Source organism: Myotis lucifugus, unplaced genomic scaffold (assembly GCF_000147115.1).
Source record: "Myotis lucifugus unplaced genomic scaffold, Myoluc2.0 scaffold_23, whole genome shotgun sequence".
NCBI classification, from domain to species: domain Eukaryota; kingdom Metazoa; phylum Chordata; class Mammalia; order Chiroptera; family Vespertilionidae; genus Myotis; species Myotis lucifugus.
The window spans coordinates 6,868,020-6,888,473 of NW_005871071.1; the positions used below are offsets into that span (position 1 = coordinate 6,868,020).

The 20,454-nt window shown below is 47.5% G+C and overlaps 2 protein-coding genes across 2 annotated transcripts in view; one reads left to right on the forward strand and one right to left on the reverse strand.

The window, feature by feature from the left end:
* Positions 1 to 6,086: 6,086 nt before the first annotated feature.
* On the reverse strand, positions 6,087 to 8,016 carry LOC102422056 (beclin-2-like). The gene is made up of 2 exons (XM_006086033.3): positions 6,522 to 8,016; positions 6,087 to 6,235 (listed from the first exon to the last, which is right to left on the reverse strand). Exons 1-2 carry the CDS (start codon positions 7,820 to 7,822, stop codon positions 6,226 to 6,228), a joined length of 1,311 nt encoding a protein of 436 aa, XP_006086095.2. The 5' UTR covers positions 7,823 to 8,016; the 3' UTR covers positions 6,087 to 6,225.
* An 8,705-nt stretch (positions 8,017 to 16,721) lies between these two features.
* Positions 16,722 to 20,454, forward strand: part of USP50 (ubiquitin specific peptidase 50) — a 34,728-nt gene continuing 30,995 nt past the window's right edge. The window contains exons 1-3 of the mRNA XM_006085971.3: positions 16,722 to 16,774; positions 19,409 to 19,600; positions 20,062 to 20,257. Coding sequence (XP_006086033.1) covers positions 16,722 to 16,774; positions 19,409 to 19,600; positions 20,062 to 20,257 — 441 coding nt within the window. The remainder of the gene's footprint in view (positions 16,775 to 19,408; positions 19,601 to 20,061; positions 20,258 to 20,454) is intronic.

The window sequence follows — 20,454 nt, forward strand, 5'->3', positions numbered from 1 at the left end:
GATGTTTAGTGAGTTTAATCATTCTGAAAAAGTATCTATTTTCAGTGTTAATTTGTTTTCAGAGTATCAGTTTTTTAAATGAATCATTTGCATACCTATGCTTTTTGATCCCCTGTCCTATACAGTGTTTAAAATGATCTTGGTTTCCTACTGTGTTGTTTTTCATCTGTTCATGTTTTGTCAGAAAACGGGGATATGGGTTATCTGTTGATTAACTTTATGTTGATTATTTTTATGAGATACCTCCATTCCACCTTTCTGTTGCACTGTGTTGCTTTCAAGAGTACTGTCTGATGTCTTACCACACTAGATTTTACACTTTGCAGAGGAAAGGACCCTTAGGATAGTTCGCTACTTTAGCATCACACAGCTTGCAGAGCACATGGTTTGTGATAAAGCATACCATTAAAAAAAAGTTACTTTTAGAACGTTTTTCTACAATATCAAACTTTCTTGAGGAAGGTAGATCACAATGATATAGTCTGTGTGTTTAAGTCGACAATCAAGGCAAGAGTACCCAATAAGTAGGTTTTCATCACTTCTAAGAGAGAAGTCTTTATTTTCAGAAAAGAATGCATCTGTGGACGGGGATTTTTGTGATCTTCCTTATTTACCACTAGAGGCCCGAAGGTCGTGTGGAAGGTCATTCAGCTGTCCAGTCCAATTAGCATATTGTGCTTTTATTATTATAGACTAGAGGCCCAGTGCATGAAATTCGTGCACTGGGGGAGGGGTGTCCCTCAGCCCAGCCTGCACCCTCTCCAATCTGGGACCCCTCAGGGGACATCCCTCTCACAATCCAGGACTGCTGGCTCCCAACTGCTCGCCTGCCTGCCTGCCTGATTGCCCCTAACCGCTTCTGCCTGCCAGCCTGATCATCCCCTAACCACTCCCCTGCCAGCCTGATCGATGCCTAACTGCTCCCCTACCAGCCCGATCGTCCCCAACTGCCCTCCCCTGCCAATCTGGTTGCCTCCAACTGCCCTCCCCTGCCGGCCATCTTGTGACCACATGGGAGTGGCCATCTTTGTGTGAGGGTGTGATAGTCGATTTGCATATTACCTCTTTATTATATAGGATAACTGTTCAGAGGAACCAGATCCCAGACCAGTCACAACTAGCACTTGGTTAAATGCTCAGTAATGATCTATTGGGGTGAAACCTCTTGACCACCGATGTCTGTCTCAAACTAAGAGCTGTCTTATTTACTTTAGTATTTCATTTAGTGCCTTGCTGGAGTTTGTAGCATAGAAAATAGGTGCTCAATAAAAATGTGTTGTAAAGGTGCCACAGAATATTTCCAATATTAGATGATCTGTGAGCTTTTTCTTAGGAAAAATCCCAAGCTCAGGTTCTGATCCTGTGAGGAATTGGTTTTCCTTTTAGGCACTTCAGGAATTTCTCAAAGCAGAGTACCTTCCTGGGGTTCATGATTTCACCTCTGGCTCACAGTAAATAGCACCAATCAAACAGGTATTTTTTCTCATGCCCTGCCCCAGCCAGCATTTAGCTCTCTCCTTTGCAGTCATGTGCTGCATAACAGTATTGCAGTTGATGACCTACTGCATATACCAGGGTGGTCCCATAGATGAAAATGGAGCGGAAAATTCCTATCACCATTTTAATAGCAAAATGCATTACTCACATGTTTGTGGTGATGCTGGTATGACAAACCTGTATTGCTAGTCGTATAAAAGTGTAGCACATACAGTGATGTACAATACATAATATTTGATGATGATGATAAACAGCTATCTTGCTGCTTTATGCATTTATCATACTACACCTTTATCATTATTTTAGAGTATACTCTTTCTGCTTAAAAAAAAAAAAGTTTGCTATAAAACTGTGCCATGCTACACTGACTGGCAGCAGCCTCAGACATCTTGTGTTTACCGCATCACTTGATTGCATCATGTTCTCTTGTGCTTGATTTAATCTCATGCTGTTTTGTCAGTGACTTGCTGTACAGGCTTGTAGCCTAGGAGCAATAGGCTATGCCATATCGTCTAGGTGTGTAGTAGGCTATACCATCAAGGTTTGTGTAAGTGCACTCTGTGATCTTCCTACGAGGATGAAATCGTCTAATGATGCATATCCTCGTTGTGGGGCATGCTTTCTTTCCTTTGGAATTCCTATGCACTCCTGCCTTACGGAACTTTACTTTCATTATAAGTGTCTTAGTATATGTTTCTAAAACATAAGAACTGCAGTATCTTTACATCTGAAAAATAATGTTTTTTAAATGTCATCAGATAATGTAATCATTCTCAAACAAATTTTTTTGCAGTTTGCTTGAGTCAGGACCCAGATAAGATTCATACATCGCAGTAGCTTGATTTGTCTTTAAAGTCTCTTCTAATATATAGGTTTCTCCTCCCATCTTTTCCCCCAATTTATTTTTTGAAGAACCAACTTATTTGTTAAAAACTTTCCCACATTCAGAGTTTTGCTGATTTCCCTGAGGTGTCGTCGTACATGTTTCTGTTTCCTGTCTATGTCATAAGTGTACAGGCTTAGTCAGATTCAAGATTATATTTTGACAAGAATGCTCACTGGTGGTGGTGTATACGCCCACTAAGAAAGGTCTGCTCGTCTTTTTGATGGCCGTTGCCTAGATTTATTCATTAGTCACTGGCTGGTGCTCTCTCTCTCTCTCTCTCTCTCTCTCTCTCTCTCTCTCTTTCTCTCACACTCTGTCTCCGTCCCTCGCTCCCACTCTCTCTAAAAATTAATGGAAAAATATCTGCTGGTGAGGATTAACTAAATAAGTAAGTATGTAAATAAATAAATAAAATGATGCGTGAGTGAAAAACCTAGCAGAGAGCAGAGTAGGGTAAGTTTATAGGTTTTCAGATTCTACACTGCAGTTGATCTTTAGAAAACTATTACTGTCCAGTTTTGGTGTTTTTGCAAATAATATCTACAGTTATCTGAAAAGGCTATTAAAATACAGAGTGACTGTATGAAGTGTGTTAAAGCATATAGATCAGTGGTTCTCAACCTTCCTAATGCCGCGACCCTTTAATACAGTTCCTCATGTTGTGGTGACCCCCAATTTCATTGTTACAAATTGAACATAATTAAAGCATAGTGATTAATCGCAAAAACAATATGTAATTATATATATGTTTTCCGATGGTCTTAGGCAACCTCTGTGAAAGGGTCGTTCGACCCCCAAAGGGGCTGCGACCCACAGGTTGAGAACTGCTGATATAGATCAATAAGATAGAATTAGCCCTAACCGGTTTGGCTCAGTGGATAGAGCATTGGCCTGCGGACTGAAGGGTCCCAGGTTCAATTCCGGTCAAGGGCAAGTACCTTGGCTTGTGGGCACGTCCCCGGTGGGGGGTGTGCAGGAGGCAGCTGATCGATGTGATGTTTCTCACTCATTGATGTTTCTGGCTCTCTATCCCTCTCCCTTCCTCTCTATAAAATATTAATGAAATATTTTTTAAAAAATAAGATAGAATTAAAGAGTCCAGAAATTTATGGTTGATTTTTGACAAAGGTGCCAAAACAACTCAATGGGAAAAAAGTAATCTTTTTTAAAAATTGTGCTCTTTACATATCCACATGCAAAAAGTGAAGTTGAATGCCCGCTTCATACCATATACAAAAATTAACTCAAAATGGATAAAAAATTTGAGTGTAAGAGCCAAAACTTTTAGAAAAAATAAGGGGGTAAATCTTGGTGGTTTCTTAGATATGACACCACCAACAAAAGCAACCCAGGGAAAAATTGAACATCAAAGTATTTAAATTTTGTGCTTCACATTATACCAACAATGAAAAGACACCTCTCAGAATGAGAGAGAATTTTTGCAAGTAATATATCTGATGAAAGACTTGTATAAAGAACTTACAACTTATCAATAAAAAGGCAACCCAATTTAAAGCTGAGCAAAGTATCTGAATAGACATTTCTCCAAAGAAGACAGAAAAACTGCATCATTAGCACTGAGGGAAATGCAAATCAAAACTGCAATGTAATACCACTTCACACCCACTCGAATAACCAGAATCAAAACATATATGTGTTGGCAAGGATGTGGAGAAACTGGAACTGTCATACATTGCTGGAGGGAATTTAAGTGGTGTAGCCAACTACTGTCTGGCAGTTCCTTGAAAGATTAGACAGTTACCAGAGGACAGCAGTTTTACTCCTGGTTATATACCCTAGAGCAGCAGTCGCCAACCTTTTGGACCTCACGGACCACCGGTTGGCGACCGCTGCCCTAGAGTTGAAAGTGCAGGGGTAATGCCCTGACCAATGTGGCTTGGTTAGAGTATCGTCCCATACACCAAAAGGTCGTGGGTTCAATTTCCAGTCAGGACACATACCCAGATTGTGGGTTTGGTCCCCGGTCAGGGCACATTCGGGAGGTAACCAATGGATTCAATGTTCCTCACATCCATGTTTATTGCTTTCTCGTCCTCTAAAAAAAAAACAAAGAAAATACTGGGGTGAGCAAAAGTAGTTTTACAGTTGTAATATAAAATAATGCAATAGTAAACAATGATAAACTCTTTTGTGTACTCACAATTGTCAATCTACTTTTTGCCCAGCCCTAAATGTCTACACCAAATCCTGTACATGAATGCCCATAGCAGCATTATTGATAATAGCCAAAAAGTGGAAACAAGTGTCCAACAGATTAATGGGTAAATGAAATATGGTGTATCCACACAGTAGAATGTTATCTGGCAATAAAAAGCAAGTGCTGATGCTATCTGTATTCTACAACACCTTATGTGCCTTCCAATTCTGTCATTGCAAATACACTGCAATGCAAAATGGAGCTGGACAGAGTTGGACTCTCTTGCTCTGCCACTTACTCCATGAGTGACCAGCTAATTGAGCAAGTCGCTCTGACAGTACTTCATATTGTTGTGAAGGTGCAGTGCCGAACTCAAGTCACGGGTCTCCATGCTACCTTCTTTCCTTGGAAGTTCCAATGAGCTAGTTATTAGGAGAACAGGCTTAGAGCTATGAACCAGGAGGTCATAGAGAACATTCTGAGTGATTTTTCTCTTTGCAAAGGAATTTATGATTATGTAACTTCTTCCAATTTAGTATAGTTAAAGTAAGCACAAGTTTAAGAGATAGGTAGTTGAGTACAAAATTTAAAGGCACTTTTAAGTGAAATTCAGGTGGGGGGGGGAGTGTAAGAAGTAGGCAGACGCATAAATGTGAAACTAAAACATCAAGAGAATTCAAGTAAAGTCACCATACAAGGGCTCAATCATATACAAGTGCATGTGTAAGAAAGCCAAAATAATGGAAAATATGTGGAGTGAATTGGAAGGACAATAAATCCAAGTGATTGATAGGATGTAAGCTATACAAAGACTTTTAAGTTATTTTTTTATTTTAAAATATATGTTTATTGATTTCAGAGAGGGAGGGAGGGAGAGAGAGAAACATCAATGATGAGCCTGGCCAGCATTGAGCTATGATCCAGGAGGTCACGGTTCCATTCCCCGTCAGGGCACATGCCTGGGTGGCAGGCTCCATCCCCACTAGGCGGGCGTGCAGGAGGCAGCTGATCAATAATTCTCTCTCATCATTGATGTTTCCATTCTCAATGGAAATATCAATGATGAGAGAGAATCATTGATTGACTGCCTCCTGCACGCCCCACACTGGGAATTGAGCCCACAACCGGGGCATGTGCCCTGACAGGGAATCAAACCATGACCTCCTGGATCATAAGTCAATGCTCAACCACTGAGCCACACCAGCAGAGCTTTTTTATTTTATTTTGTTATTTTCCATCATCATTTATCCCCTCAGCCCCTTACACCTCCACCTCCCCACACGCAATCCCCACACTGTTGTCAGTGCCCGTGATTTCTCTTTTTTTGCTCAATCTGTTGCGGGAAACCCCTGGTTGGGCTCGGGCTGCCTGTCGCTGTGTCCAATAATGAAGGCAGGGTTGAATCACATAAGGTGTTTATTGAGAAGGCCAGTCAACCAAGAAGACAGGGCACTTATAAACATTCAAATCCCGTCTTCCCAGTAAGGCGTAGGGGACAGGATTATAAAGGGAAGGGGCTGGGGTGAGGCAGCCCTGTAGGTCCACGGATGTCAGCTGCTGTCCTTAGTCATCAGGTGATGAGATGATGTTGATGAGATGATGTTTTGACTCCAGGTGGGTCGGTCTGACCCTGCTTATCAATTCTGCTTGCTGGATTCACAGCTGACTCACCTCCTTAATCGCTTCACACGGGCCTTGAAAAGGAAACTTAAAATGTAACCCCCTGTTCACATATAAGAAACTTAGCCCCCTAGTCACATAAGTATATGTGTTCTAAGATTTAAAATATGATTATTTTTCAGATTAATTCAGGTGCTCTATCAGATTATAGAACCCCCCTATTAAATCCCTCCACCCCTCTCCCTTTTTCACACCTCCCTCCCCCATCAGAGCTGTCTGCCTGTTCTACAGTGTGTTTTTATAGTTTGTTCTTTCTCTGACTGGCGTATTTCACTTAGCATAATGTTCAAATAAACTTACTTGTGAGGATACCTTAAGGAGACCCAAGCGAGACTCCACTTAAAATTTGTAAGCATGAGCTTGAGTGCCTTTGTCCACCGCTCCTCCGTGTTCAGGCGGGTTCTGATGGAGTAGAACTCACCGGCTCCCGGGTCTCCCATCAGGCCGTCCCCCACGTGGATGGTGTAGGGCATGCAGAGGGCGGGCTCCCCCTTCTCCGCTGCCTCCTTGAACTGCTGCATGCAGTCCAGGAAGGCCACCATCGCCTCGTCAAACTTGTTATCCACCAGAGCGCTCTGCCCCGACGTGCAGAACAAAGGCAGCTCCACGGAGTCGTCTGTTAAGGACTTCAGATAGGAGTGGTCTCCGCAGGGGCTGAGCCGGTACCTCTGAAACTGCAGGCCGACCGTGTTAGCCAGGGCCAGGAGCAGCAAGGCCGTGTGCCCCCAGGCTGCACTGATCTCACTCCAGCTCCAGGGGACAGTGGGGTGGCAGCCCAATCTGAAGCTATTGATGATGGCCAGGGGGCCCTCACAGCAGATCTCAAACGCGGCCTTGAAGGCGTTGGTTCTCTTCAGCCAGGCCAGCTGGGTCTGGGCGTACAGCAGCCGGTCCTCCGCGCTGCACAGCTCCTCCTGCAGTTCCAGGTGCTGCCGCTGCAGCTCACGGAGGTCCCTGTGGTACTGCCTTTCCTGCTGCTCCAGCGTCTCTGTCTCTGCCCGGGCTGCCTCCAGAGCCACAGCTGCCCGTTCTCGGTTCTTCTCCACCTCCTCCAGCTCCTGGGCCAGCCTCGCTTCCTCCAGCTCCACGGCCTTCAGCTCCCCCTGCAGTGTCTCCCTCGCGTCCTCACTTAATCCATCCCTGGTCTCCAAACAGCGCTGGTAGTTCTGAATGTCAGATTCTGAGGCCTTGAGCTGGGTGTCCAGCTGCTCCAGAAGACTGTCAGCACAGCCCTCGCACAGCGGGTGGCCCAGCTCTTCACCGGCTAGGATGTCAAAGACACCGCTCGTGGCTCTCTGGATGCTACTGAGAGTCCCCGCAGAGCCCAGCTCCCCGAGCAGGGTGAAGTTGCTGGGACTGGACCAGGAAATCTCGTCCTCACTAAGGGTGGTCCAGCCGGAGGCACTCTCCTGCAGCTCTTCAAGGTCTGTCTCCATCCCGGAGGCAGAGCCTTCCTCCGGAGCCGCTCCTGGCCCCCCCTGGGCTGAGGGGAATTTCGAAGCTGCAGGTTCTTGGCTGAGGTCAAGGCCCAAGGTCTCCGAGGAACTGGTCCGCTTCAGGGGCCCGCGGCAGAAATGGCACATGAAGCGGATGGAGGACATGGTGGAGGTTTTGACTTTCACCGTTGACTCTAAGTTTCCTCTGGCTCCCCTGTTACTCCCCTGTTACATTTATACTTTGTAAGGTCCCATAGGGGAGTGAGTTTTAAAATGCATATCTCATCTCTCTCCGCCTCAAACCTTACCCTCCCTTAGCTGTTTTAGATAAGGGAGTCTTTCTCAGTGGAAAATCCAATCATCTCACATTCTTTAACATTTTTAAGGCATATATTTTTAAAAAAATATATCTTTATTGATTTCAGAGAGGAAGGGAGAGGGAGAGATAGAAACATCAATGATGAGAGAGAATCATTGATTGGCTGCCTCCTGCATGCCCTTGACCAGAATCGAACCCTGGACCCTTCAGTCCACAGAGCCAAACCAGCTAGTGCTAAGGCATATCTTAAGAGTAATCTTTCTACACTTGATCTTAGCCAAAAGGCCGAGAAGAGATGAGAGTAATCTTCCTAAACCTAAAATCTGATCATGGTACCTCCCTCCTTAAAATGTTTAATGCCCTTATCTTACAGTGGTTCTCAACCTTCTGGCCCTTTAAATACAGTTCCTCATGTTGTGACCCAACCATAAAATTATTTTCGTTGCTACTTCATAACTGTAATGTTGCTACTGTTATGAATCGTAATGTAAAATATCTGATATGCAGGATGGGTCTTAGGCGATCCCCTGTGAAAGGGTCGTTCGACCGCCAAAGAGGTCGAGACCCACAGGTTGAGAACCGCTGCCTTAAGATAAGGTCTTAGCATCTTAACCTGATACCAAGGCCTCTGCCCATCTTTTCAGCTTCTCTTCTCCCTCCCTCCCTCCCTCCCTTCTTTTTTCCTCCTCTCCCCTCCCCTCCTCTCCCCTTCCCTCTCCTCCCCTCCCCTCCCTCCCCTCCCCTCCTCTTCCCCTCCCTCCCCCCCTCCCCTCCTCTCCTTTCTTTTCTTTCTACTTTTAGATTCCCTGGACATCTTCCACTTCATAGAATGGGAAACTGAGGCATGGAGGTGGGGGTATGTGGCAAGGATCATGATATATAGCAGGTGGCCAGGGGTCCCTGCGCTGGGGATTGTGCCTCAGGTGGGAGGGAGGGCTGAGCAGGGCAGGTGTGGCCTGGGTTAGGGAGCCCGGGTGGGGGTGGGGGCGGGGGCCAGAGGGGTCAGGGTGGGCACGGAGAATGCCCTTCTCGTGGGAGGCGGCCTTGTTGATGAGCGTGGTGTACACAGCGGACGCCCCCTCATAGAGCACATCCTCACGGCTGAACATCTGGGAGATGGGTGTACCGGGCGCAGCGGCTGCAAGTTTCGGTCTCTGGTTGAAGAGCTGGATGAAGTCCAGACCTGCTGCCACCAAGGCCCTCAGCCTGGTGAAAAGGTGGCCCGCAGCACTCCTGGGAGGGGCGCAGCTCCGGGACTTGAAGAGACCCCAGCGAGACTGCACTTACAATCTGTAAGCATGAGCTTGAGTGCCTTTGTCCACGCTCCTCCGTGTTCAGGCAGGTTCTGATGGAGGAGAACTCACAGCTCCGGGGCTCCATCAGGCCGTCCCCCACGTGGATGGTGTGCAGAGGGCGGGCTCGCCCTTCTCCGCTGCCTCCTTGATCTGCTGCATGCAGTCCAGGAAGGCCACCATCGCCTCCGCAAACTTGTTAACTTGTTATCCACGAGAGCGCTCTGCCCCCAGGTGCCAAGACTGTGTCTTAATCACTATTCAACACCTGGCACAGTGACTGGCACAAAGGAGATGCACGCACAGTATTTTCTGATTAATGAGTGAGAATATCTATAGAAGTTCCAAAATGAAAGAGAGAGAGAGAAAGAAAGAAAGAAAGAAAGAAAGAAAGAAAGAAAGAAAGAAAGAAAAGGGAAGGAAAGGAAAGGAAGGAGGAAAGGAGGAGGAAGAGAGAAAGAAAAAAGGTCCTACTTTATGGCACCTTTTGGTGACTGCAAATAAAGAAGAAAAAAGTTTACAAAGGAAAAAAATCAGATTGACTTAAGAATTCTCACCTATCAAAGCAATATTGTTAAGAAAAGAAGTTTAGCCCTAACCAGTTTGGCTCAGTGGATAGAGCGTCGGCCTGCGGACTGAAGGGTCCCAGGTTTGATTCCGGTCAAGGGCATGTACCTTGGTTGTGGGCACATCCCCAGTAGGAGATGTGCAGGAGGCAGCTGATCGATGTTTCTCTCTCATTGATGTTTCTAACTCTCTATCCCTCTCCCTTCCTCTCTGTAAAAAATCAATAAAATATATTTTTTAAAAAAGAAAAGGAGTTTAAGGAGGTATTACTTCACCTATCAGAATGGCTATCATAAATAAATCAACAAAAACAAGCATTGGCAAAAGTGTGGAGACAAGGGAACCCTTATGCAGTGTTGGGAATGTAAATTAGTGCAGCCACTAGAAAAGAGTATGAAGATTCCTCAGAACATTAAAAATAGAACTAACATGACCAGCAATTCCACTTCTGGGTATTTACCTGAAGAATTCCAAAATACTTCTTTGAAAAGACACATGCACTCCTATATTCATTGCAGAATTATTACAATAACCTAAGTATCCTTCAATAGGCGAATGGAATATTACTCAGCCATAAAAAAGTGAAATCTTGCCATTTGTGACAACATAGACCAGAGGGTATTATGTTAAGTGAAATAATCATACAGAGAAACACAAATTCCATATGGTTGTACTTACATGTGGAATCTAAAAAACAAACTCTGATACAGAGAGGAACTTGATGGTTGCCAGATGAGAGAGGGGTTGGGGTGGGGGTGAAAAGGGAAAGGGATTAAAATGTACAAATTGACAGTTATAAAAAAAACCACAGGATGTAAAGTATAGCATAGAAAATATAGTCAATAAGTATGGTGCCAGATGGTTATTATATTTATTGGAGGATCACTTTTTAAGATAAATGTCTAACCACTATGCTGTACACCTAATATAATTCTATATAATAAAAGGCTAATATGCAAATCAACCGAACGGCAGAACGACTGGCCAAATGACTGGTCGCTATGACATGCACTCACCACCAGGGGGCAGACACTCAACGCAGGAGCTGCCCCCAGCCCACAGGCCCCAACCGGCAGTGGTGAAGGGCAGGGCTGGTGAGTGGGTGGCACCAGGCCAGCCAAGGCAGGTGCGAGCGGGGTCCCTTGATTGCCCTGTAGGTTGCTCCGCAGAGGTAGGTGACCATCGGTGGCAGTGGGGGGCGGGGCTGGCAAGCGGGTGGCACCAGGCCAAGGCGGGTGTGAACGGGGGCCCCAATCACCCCACCAGTCACCCCACAGATTGGCCCTTATTGTTGGCTAGGCCTGGGGACCCTACCCATGCATGAATTTCATGCACTGGACCTCTAGTCTATATATATAAAAGGCTAAGTGTGTGTCCATCCAATCAGTTGCTATGATGTGCACTGACCACCAGGGGGCAGACACTCAGCACAGTAGCTGCCATGATGCACACTGGCCATTTAAAAATAAACGGCACCACGGACCTGGTGCCAACCAACCAATACTTGGCTTCCCCCAAGGGACACAGGCCCCACCACCACCCCAGAGCGACATCCCATCAAATTGCAGCCAATGCTGCCAAGACCCCATGGCACAAAATGCGGCCCACAGCCCAGCCCAGCCCGGAAATGGTGGCTGTGGGTGCCAGGTAATGATGTCACATAGCAACTCCCGGCTTCTTCTCCCTAGCGACTAGCCTCCTTGGAGTTTCTTCCGCACAGGAACACGACCTGCTTTATAGCCAGGTGCAAACATTTTACAAATTACAACATTAACCAAATGTTTGTGAAGCATTTTCCCGTGCCTCATCTCATTTGATCCTCACAGAAATCCTGGAGTAGGTAGATAGGAGACTCGGTGGAATCCTATTTTCATTAGCAAGTCGAAAATAGTGATATTAAAATATTTCTTCTCATTAATTTCCTTTCAATGTGCATGAATCCGTGCACTGGGACACTAGTAACAGAATAAAGAAGAAAAAAATCTCATGATTATCTCAAAAGTCAGAAAAACCTGACCACACTCAATATCCATTCATGATTACAACTCTAAAAATAAAATAAAAACTATGTCTTTAGCAAACATCACACTTAGTGGTGAATTATTCAAAGCTTTTCCGTTTAGTCCAGGAATGTGTTAGGGATACCTACCATCCCCATTTCTATTTTCCTGGAGGTGCCAGCTAGTTCAAAAGGAAAGAAATAAAGAGTCACAGGAATTGGAAAGGAAAAAACAAGACTGATATTTCTGTAGGCGACTTAAATGTGTTTATAGAGAAATTTAAAAACTATAAAAATTAGACTTAAGGTTCGAAAGGTTTCTAGATACCTTTTTATTACTTACCAGTATCAAACATAAAATGAACTTTCAACAAGAGTCCACTGATCAGGAGAAACAATGGCCTTGGGAGAACTCTGGCAAAGGGAGCAGGATGACAGGACTCAAGTCCCGTAGAACCACCTCCGAGGTGACTTCAAGAAACAGCTCTGGGAATAGACCACAAATACCAAATATCAAACAGCTGCAAGAGTCAGTGCCTCTAGTTGCCAGGATCCTTTATCCGGGTGTCAAAGAAAGAATTCCTAATGTCTTTGTGCAGCCTGATCAGACCTGTATGTTCTTAAAACCATTGGGACATCAGTGGGGTGCATACTCTAGGCAAACTCTCTGGCATCTTGCCTTTTGGACTTACCAGTGATATAGTTGGAGATAAATCCACACTAACAAGTATATCAGCTTCATTCATTTTTTTAAAAAACTTTTTAGTTTGAGATCATTTCAACCTTGCAGAATAGCACGAAGAACTCCAGGATGCCTTCACTCGGGCTCACCAGTTGCTGACATTTGGCTGCATTTGCCACGTGCTTGCTAATCGCTCCCCCATCCCCTCCCACGTGTCTGTGTCAGTGCGTGTCCTGAGCCACTGGAGAGCAGGTTGCATATGTCATGACCCTAAATCCGTCAGGGTGTATTTCTTAAGAATAAGGATATTCTCTTTCGCAAACAGTACACTTTTATAAGATTCAATGTTGGTACAAACTATCCATATATAACCCACATGCAGATTTTATCAGTTGTACCAAAAATGTCCTCTTACAGCAATTTTACTTTCCTGATCCAGCATTCCATCCAGGATTGGGTATAATATTTGTCTTGTTTTATTTAATCTGGTATAGTTTTCAGCCTTCTTTATCGTTCCTGACATTGATATTTTTGAAGAGGTGTTTTTACTACCTCCTTCATTTTACTTGATGAAGAGTTGGTAAAAGACAAATTGGGTTGGCCCTGAAGGCTGTTTCTTACCTCCTCCCTATACCAGCAATTTTCTTTTCTTTTTAAAAAAAATATATTTTATTGATTTTTTACAGAGAGGAAGGGAGAGGGGTAGAGAGTTAGAAACATCGATGAGAGAGAAACATCGATCAGCTGCCTCCTGCACACCTCCTACTGGGGATGTGCCCGCAACCAAGGTACATGCCCTTGACCGGAATCGAACCTGGGACCCTTGAGTCTGCAGGCCGACGCTCTATCCACTGAGCCAAACCGGCGAGGGCTATATCAGTAATTTTCAACCCGAGTGCTGTGGCAGGCACACTGGGGTGCGCAAGAATTTGTAAAACATGCAAATACCTGACTAGTCAGGGGCACTGACCTCTTCCCTCTGACTGTCAAGCTAAAAAATGACAACAGCCAACACAACAATAGCCATCTGGCGTGAATGAATCAAAATGATACCTATTTTCTGCTCCTCAGAGGGCGGGACCATGCCAGCCAGGTGCCTAGGGCCGCGTCCCGTGGGCTGTGGGGCAGGCTGGCGCTTGGCACTCGGTGTGTCCCCTCAGCTGGGGCCAGCCCACCAGTGCTCTGTGTGTTCCTAGAGCCAGACTCCTTTCTTAGCCGATGTGGGGGCAGCCCCACAGCACCTCCAGTGGGCCCAGCAGGCCTCACTCACCCCTGCGCACATGGTCTAGCTCAGCACAGATGGGCCACACTGATGACTGCAGGGCCCTCCTGGTGAGCGGGGGCTGTGACATTGGACGGGTCTCGTGGACAGGAAGCGTGCAGGCCTGTGCGATGACCACGATGGTGGCAGTGGCTGGTGTGGCCGCTCCTGTTATGGCCACTCCAGGCTAGTGCTCAGGCATGTTCGTGAGTCACTAGGTGACACTGCTCCCAAGTAGCAAAGCGTGGAGGAAGTCCAAAGCAAAGCCCAACGGGAAGAAGCCTGCGGCCGAGGAGAAGAAGGTGTACCTGGAGCCAGAGTATGCCAAGTCCAGGATCACCGGCTGCGAGTTCAGGGAGCTGGTGGTGCTGCCCCAGGAGACCTCAACGAGTGGCTGGCCCGCAACACCACCACGTCCTTCCACCACGTCAACCTGCAGTACAGCACTGTCTCCGAGTTCTGCATGGGGAGGCGTGCCAGACCGTGGCTGTGTGCAATACACAGATCTACTGGTGTGAGGAGCGAGGGAAGACGGTCAAGTGCACTGCCCCCCAGCACGTCGACTTGGTCATGAGCTCTGTGCAGAAGCTGGTGACGGTCGAGGACGTGTTCCCCACAAAATACGGCCGAGAGTTCCCCAGCTCCTTCGAGTCCCTGGTGAAGAAGATCTGCAGGTACCTGTTCCACGTGCTGGCCCACATCTATTCGTCCCACTTCAAGGAGACCCTGGCGCTCGAGCTGCATGGACACTTGAACACCCTCTACATCCACTTCATCCTCTTCGCCAGGGAGTTCACTCTCCTGGATCCCAAAAGACCGCCGTCATGGACGACCACACGGAGGTGCTGTGCAGCGGCGGGGGCCACGGTGAGGGCGGCACGGACGGGGCCAGCGGTGGGGGTGCCGGGGCACAGAACCATGTGAAGGAGAGGCGAGCCGCATGGCCATGGCCAGACAGGCGTGCATGTGTGCAGAGACCGTGGCATGTGTGCCGGCGTGTGTCCACCTGTGTGCGCACATGTGCTGGGCACGCTGGCAGGAAGCCGGAGAGGGGACGCTGCCCAGGCCAGGCCAGGCCCCGCGGAGTGTGGACCCCGGAGCCGGTGTCTGCCTGCTTCCCGAGCCGTTTTCCTGTTGGATGGACAAGTGCCGCTTGTCGAGAAGCACCTGGGACTCCTTCCTCCGCTCAGCACACCGAGGGGACGCTGCTCTGTTCCCTCCGGGCTTCCTTTCCTTGTCTTCTCTGCGGCCCGGCCCCACCTCCCCGGCTCTGCCGCTCTGAGAGGTCGCCAGTGAGATGGCGCTCCTCCCAGGCCTTGGGCTGCAGACCAGGGTTCCTCTTGGTCGTGTTGCTTCAGGGCGGGTTATCTTACATTCCTCCTGTCTCCCCTCCACTGGATCTTGGCTGTTGGCAGTTCAGCATGGGCGGGAGGGGGAGGCCAGAGATGCTCTGCAGGGCCCCCCAGCCCATGTCCCCGTTCCTCCTGCCCCTGCCGCCCAAGAGGGACCCCGGACTAGCCGGCCTTGGGACCGAGGCATCGGGGCGGCAGCCTGTGCGGAGCAGCTGTGGGCAGAAGGCAGAGCCTTGCATGCTCTGCTCCTCTCTGTTTGCTCGAAAAAAAGAATTCTCTCAGGTTAAAAAAAAAAAAATGATACCTATTTTGTCAGATGGGCAAACATATATTTTTGGTGTGCTGCAGAATTTTAGTAATTTAGGTTATGTGCGCCACGAGATGAAAAAGGTGGGAAATCGCTGCCCTACAGGTTCTGAGTTAGCACAAAGGAAGAACAGGGTGGTACCAGTGATGGGGCTCTGGGGGCTCCCCATCCTAACAAGACCACTTCCTGGCCAGGTTGCTTTCATGCTCCAAGGCTGCATATATTCTCTGACCCCTTTTCCTCTAGAGAGAGCATTGGATGGGGGAGGAGAGGAGGGTGGAATCCCTCTTTACTGAAGAACTTTCTTGTTTTTAAATATATATATATTTTTATCCATTTCAGAAAGAGGAAGGGAGAGGGAGAGAGAGAGAGAAATATCAATGATGAGAGAGACTCATCGATCGCACGCCCCCTACTGGGGATCCAGCCCCCAACCTGGCATGTGCCCTTATGAGGAATCCAACCATGACCTCCTGGGTCACGGGTGGACGCTCAACCTCAGCCACCCCAGCCGACTGAAGAGCTTTCTTAAGCACAGGTCCCTATGTAGAACATGAGGCTCAGGAGATCATTGTGTGCTTAGCTCATAAATTATTTTATAATAAACCCTTTATGTTTGCCCTTTTGGGCACTAGTGGGATTATGTATGTGTGTGGTGTGCACACATGTGCGTGCACCCTCTTTGCACTGTAATTAATGATCCAGTCCACCTCAGTGCTATGCATTTTTGGAAGCGGCAAAATCCAACTGCCTCCCTCCCCAGGGTAAGAAACGGTCCCCCCCCTCCCCTGCGCCTCCCAGTCCTGGAATGTGAGTCACTTGGAGGGAGGATGCGTGCGTCTCCATGTTGTCCACTGATTCCGGGCCGGTAAATCTGCATGTGTGTGTGCGTGTGTGTGCGCGCGTGTGTGTGTACGTGCGCGCTTGCTCAATAAACCTACACAAGAGAACCTGAGTGATGGAGGAATAGATGTTATATATTTAGTTCATTCTTTGAACCGGAATTGGCTACAAAGTTTTTAAGCAACCAAGTAACAGTATCTCATGGCAACATGTTAGAATATCGAAGGTGAATGGAAAGGATTATGATGCATAGAAAATCCAAGTTGGAATGTAGCTGAACGTGCAGATAAACACCAGTTTGCAGCTACTGAAAGGTGGGGGGAGGGACATATAGTTTATTACAAACAAAAAGAACCAAGATAACAGGCTCGGAGAAATGAAGTTCAAAGGACTAGAAGTGGCTCCTGAATAGCAGCGAAAAGTCCAACGTGGTTTCACTAACATGACTTCGCAGCGGCCTTCCCCCGGCGATGACTTCGGCATCTACTACGTCCTGTGAGCCTCTGTCCACTGCGGCTTTCTCACTTGGGGCGGGGCGGGAGCCCACGCTAAAGCAGTCGGGGAACGTGCCGCCTTTGGGAGGGTTCCCCCAGACCTTACCCACTGGAGGTCCCCCGGAAGGAAGGGAAGATGCTATTTGACATGTAGGCAGTAGATATTCCTGAAGGGCGACAGCCCAGACCTCCCGTGACATCGGTCAATAGAAGTGAATGACCCTCCAGGTAACAGTGAGCCCTTTCAGACCCGCAGGGTGGTGCCGGGGGGAGGTGGCCATCAATGGAGACCCCACTTAATACCGTAGATGGAAAGACAGCTCACCAAGGACAAAGATGCCGGGCTGCCTGGCCAATAGCCAACTTACAAAAGGTAACGGTGGAGGGAGGAGGACTCCCCAGGAGCCCAGCGAGTCCCCGCCCCGCGCAGGTCCGGCTGACTCACCTGAGCGCTTTCCTTCTGGAGCTTCCTGTTGGGGACGTCCTAGATCAGTCACTTCTTTAAAAAGATCTTAGGTCACCTCCTGTTCGCTGTGCGGTCTGTGCCACACGCCTGCATCATTCAATCTAATCCTCACCCCCGGCCTCGGAGGCGGGCAGTGCTCCTGTCTCATAGATGAGAACCCGGCATGAGTCCCAGATCCTGTAACTCAGTGGTTCTCAACCTTCCTAATGCCACGACCCTTCAATACAGTTCCTCATGTTGTGGTGACACCCAACCATAAAGTTATTTCCGTTGCTACTTCATAACTGTAATTTTGCTACTGTTATGAATCGTACTGTAAATATCTGCTATGCAGGATGTATTTTCATTGTTACAAATTGAACATAATTAAAGCATAGTGATTTAATCACAAAAACAATATGTGTGTTTTCCGATGGTCTTAGGCGACCCCTGTGAAAGGGTCATTAGACCCCCAAAGGGGTCGCAACCCACAGGTTAGTGACCCACAGGTTGAGACCCGCTGCTGTAACTGGTAAGCGGCAGGTCAGGATGTAAACCAAGCTGTTTTTCACACAAGGTCTATACTTGTCCTGTCTTTCCCATGTGTGTGTTTGTCTATGTCTATATATACATATATAATATGCATATATGTATATGCGTGCTTTTAGTATATGTACATAATATGCTCTCAATATGTATATATGTATGTGTGTACACACACCCAACTATTAATATCCTATATAATAAAAGGCTAATATGCAAATTGTCCCCTCCACCAGGAGTTCGACCAGGGGCAGGGTGGCTGGCCAACCGCCTGTGGCCCCTCCCCCCACTCCCCACCCCCGCCTCCAATCAGGTTTCCCCCTTTGGGGGCTGGCCACAGCCCCTCCCTCTGACCAGCCTGGCCCCATGGGCCCCAATCAGGGTGGGCCAGCCGGATCCCACCCATGCAGGAATTTGTGCACTGAGCCTCTAGTACAGGGGTCCTCAAACTACGGTCCGAGGGCCACATGCAAATACAAATATTGTATTTGTTCCCGTTTTGTTTTTTTACTTCAAAATAAGATATGTGCAGTGTGCATAGGAATTTGTTCATCTTTTTTTTTTTTAAACTATAGTCCGGCCCTCCAACGGTCTGAGGGACAGTGAACTGGCCCCCCATTTAAAAAGTTTGAGGACCCCTGCTCTACTATAATGTATAACTCCAAATAACTCTTGACAGATGGTAGGTAGGTAGGTAGGTAGGTAGGTAGATAAACATTCCTTCTCTCTACATATCACTGCACACCCCTTAATATATTGCCATAGGCCAATGACTAAACCACTGAAACATAGTACCTCAACTATAACACAGGATTTACAAATAATTATGCACACTCCATAGAACTGTTTCTAGAATTAAATGGGAAAATATATGTTAAGTACTTAATATAGCGCCAGGCTTAATTCATGATGGCTATTGCTATTATTAACTACTATCTACTATTATTACTACTAATAATAATTAAATGTCTTGCCCAACAAGAAGGGACATGCTTTGCTATTTAGAGGGAAAGTCTGCGTTTTTAGCCAAGCAATTCTAGGGCTCTGAAAGGTCACTATGTTCTGGCCCCTTTGGTTTGAGGAGGAAACTTTATCTCTGCTTATTTGGCTGCAGGCACCGTTCAAAGAGTTCTGGACTAAGTAATGCAATTTTAGACTCCAAGCTCGAATACTTCTGTCCTTGTGGGGATGTGCCTAATGGAAGCCTTATTAAGAAGGCTTCTGGCCCGGGCCGGGTGGCTCAGCTGATTGGAGCATCGTCCTGTACAATAAAAGGTTGCATCCCCTGGTCGGGGTGTACAGGAGGCAACTGATGGATGTTTCTCTCTCTCATCAATGTGTTTTCTCTCTGCCTTCCTCTCTAAAATCAATAAACATATCCCCGGGTGAGGATAAAAATTAAAAAAAAGAATTCTGTGTCATGAAGTTGAAAGAGACATATTTTAAAATTATTTTTTAAAAAATCTTTATTGTTGAAAGTATTACATAGGTCTCCCTTTTCCCCCCATTGACCCCCTCCAGCCACCCCCCCCCAGACCCTCCCCACCCCCACGTCTGCGTGCATGGGTCATGCATATGTGCATACAAGCTCTGTGGTTGAGTCTTCTGTTCCCTCAAAACGCTCCTTTCTTTCCCCGTGGCGCCCAGTGCCGAGTGTGCAGACCACTGCCGCGGCTCCCCGGTGCACCCGGGCGGGAACCAGCCGCACTTGCAGGGCGTGACGGGCCTGCGGAACCTGGGCAACACGTGCTACATGAACGCCATCCTGCAGTGTCTCTGCAGCATCTCGCCGCTGGTGGAGTACTTTCTCTCCGGAAAGTACATCACGGCTCTTCACAAGTAAGCCCGCTGTGCTCCCTGCAGCCGGCCCTGCCCGCTCCCCCAGGCGGGGCTGGGGAGGGAACCTCTGGGTCCCTGTTCCAGCCGGTGGGGGCTTCAGCGCCCAGACACCAGTCTAGCAGTGCTTCTCAACCTTCCTAATGCCGCGACCCTTTAATACAGTTCCTCATGTTGTGGTGACCCTCAATTTCATTGTTACAAATTGAACATAATTAAAGCATAGTGATTAATCACAAAAACAATACATAATTATATATGTGTTTTCCGATGGTCTTAGGCGACCCCTGTGTAAGGGTCGTTCGACCCCCAAAGGGGTCGCGACCCACAGGTTGAGAACCGCTGGCTAGAGTGAGTGAAGTGGGGGGAAAGGGAGCTCTGTTTGGGGTCCGAGGCCCGCATGCTTGAGTGTGAGGTGTCCCCTTACATGAGAGCCCCCAGACACGCCGCTCCCTTCCTCCCAGGGACTGCAGCAAAGTCGCCACCGCTTTTGCCTACGTGATGACGGACATGTGGCTTGGAGACTCGGACTGTGTCTCGCCAGAAATACTTCGGTCAGCTCTTGGCAACCTCTACCCGGCGTTTATGAAAAAGACGCAACAAGACGCCCAGGAATTCTTAATTTATGTCCTGAACGAGCTTCATGAGTCTCTGAAAAAGGTCAGTAGAATGAATGGCCTTGACATAGAGTAGACCTTCAGCTCCATCCGCAACTGTCATCTGTTCGGTCAGTATTGCTGCTCGTGCCAAGCACAGGTGCTGGGGGGCTTCAGGTCAGCATCTGAGTAGTCTGTGCTTCCCTAACTTAGCCTGTCATCAGAACCACCGGGAAGAGTCAGGACAACCACCGGGAAGAG

Bases quoted from the DNA above. Each gene is read 5' to 3' on its own strand.
- LOC102422056 (XM_006086033.3), bottom strand. From the start codon at position 7,822: ATGTCCTCCATCCGCTTCATGTGCCATTTCTGCCGCGGGCCCCTGAAG.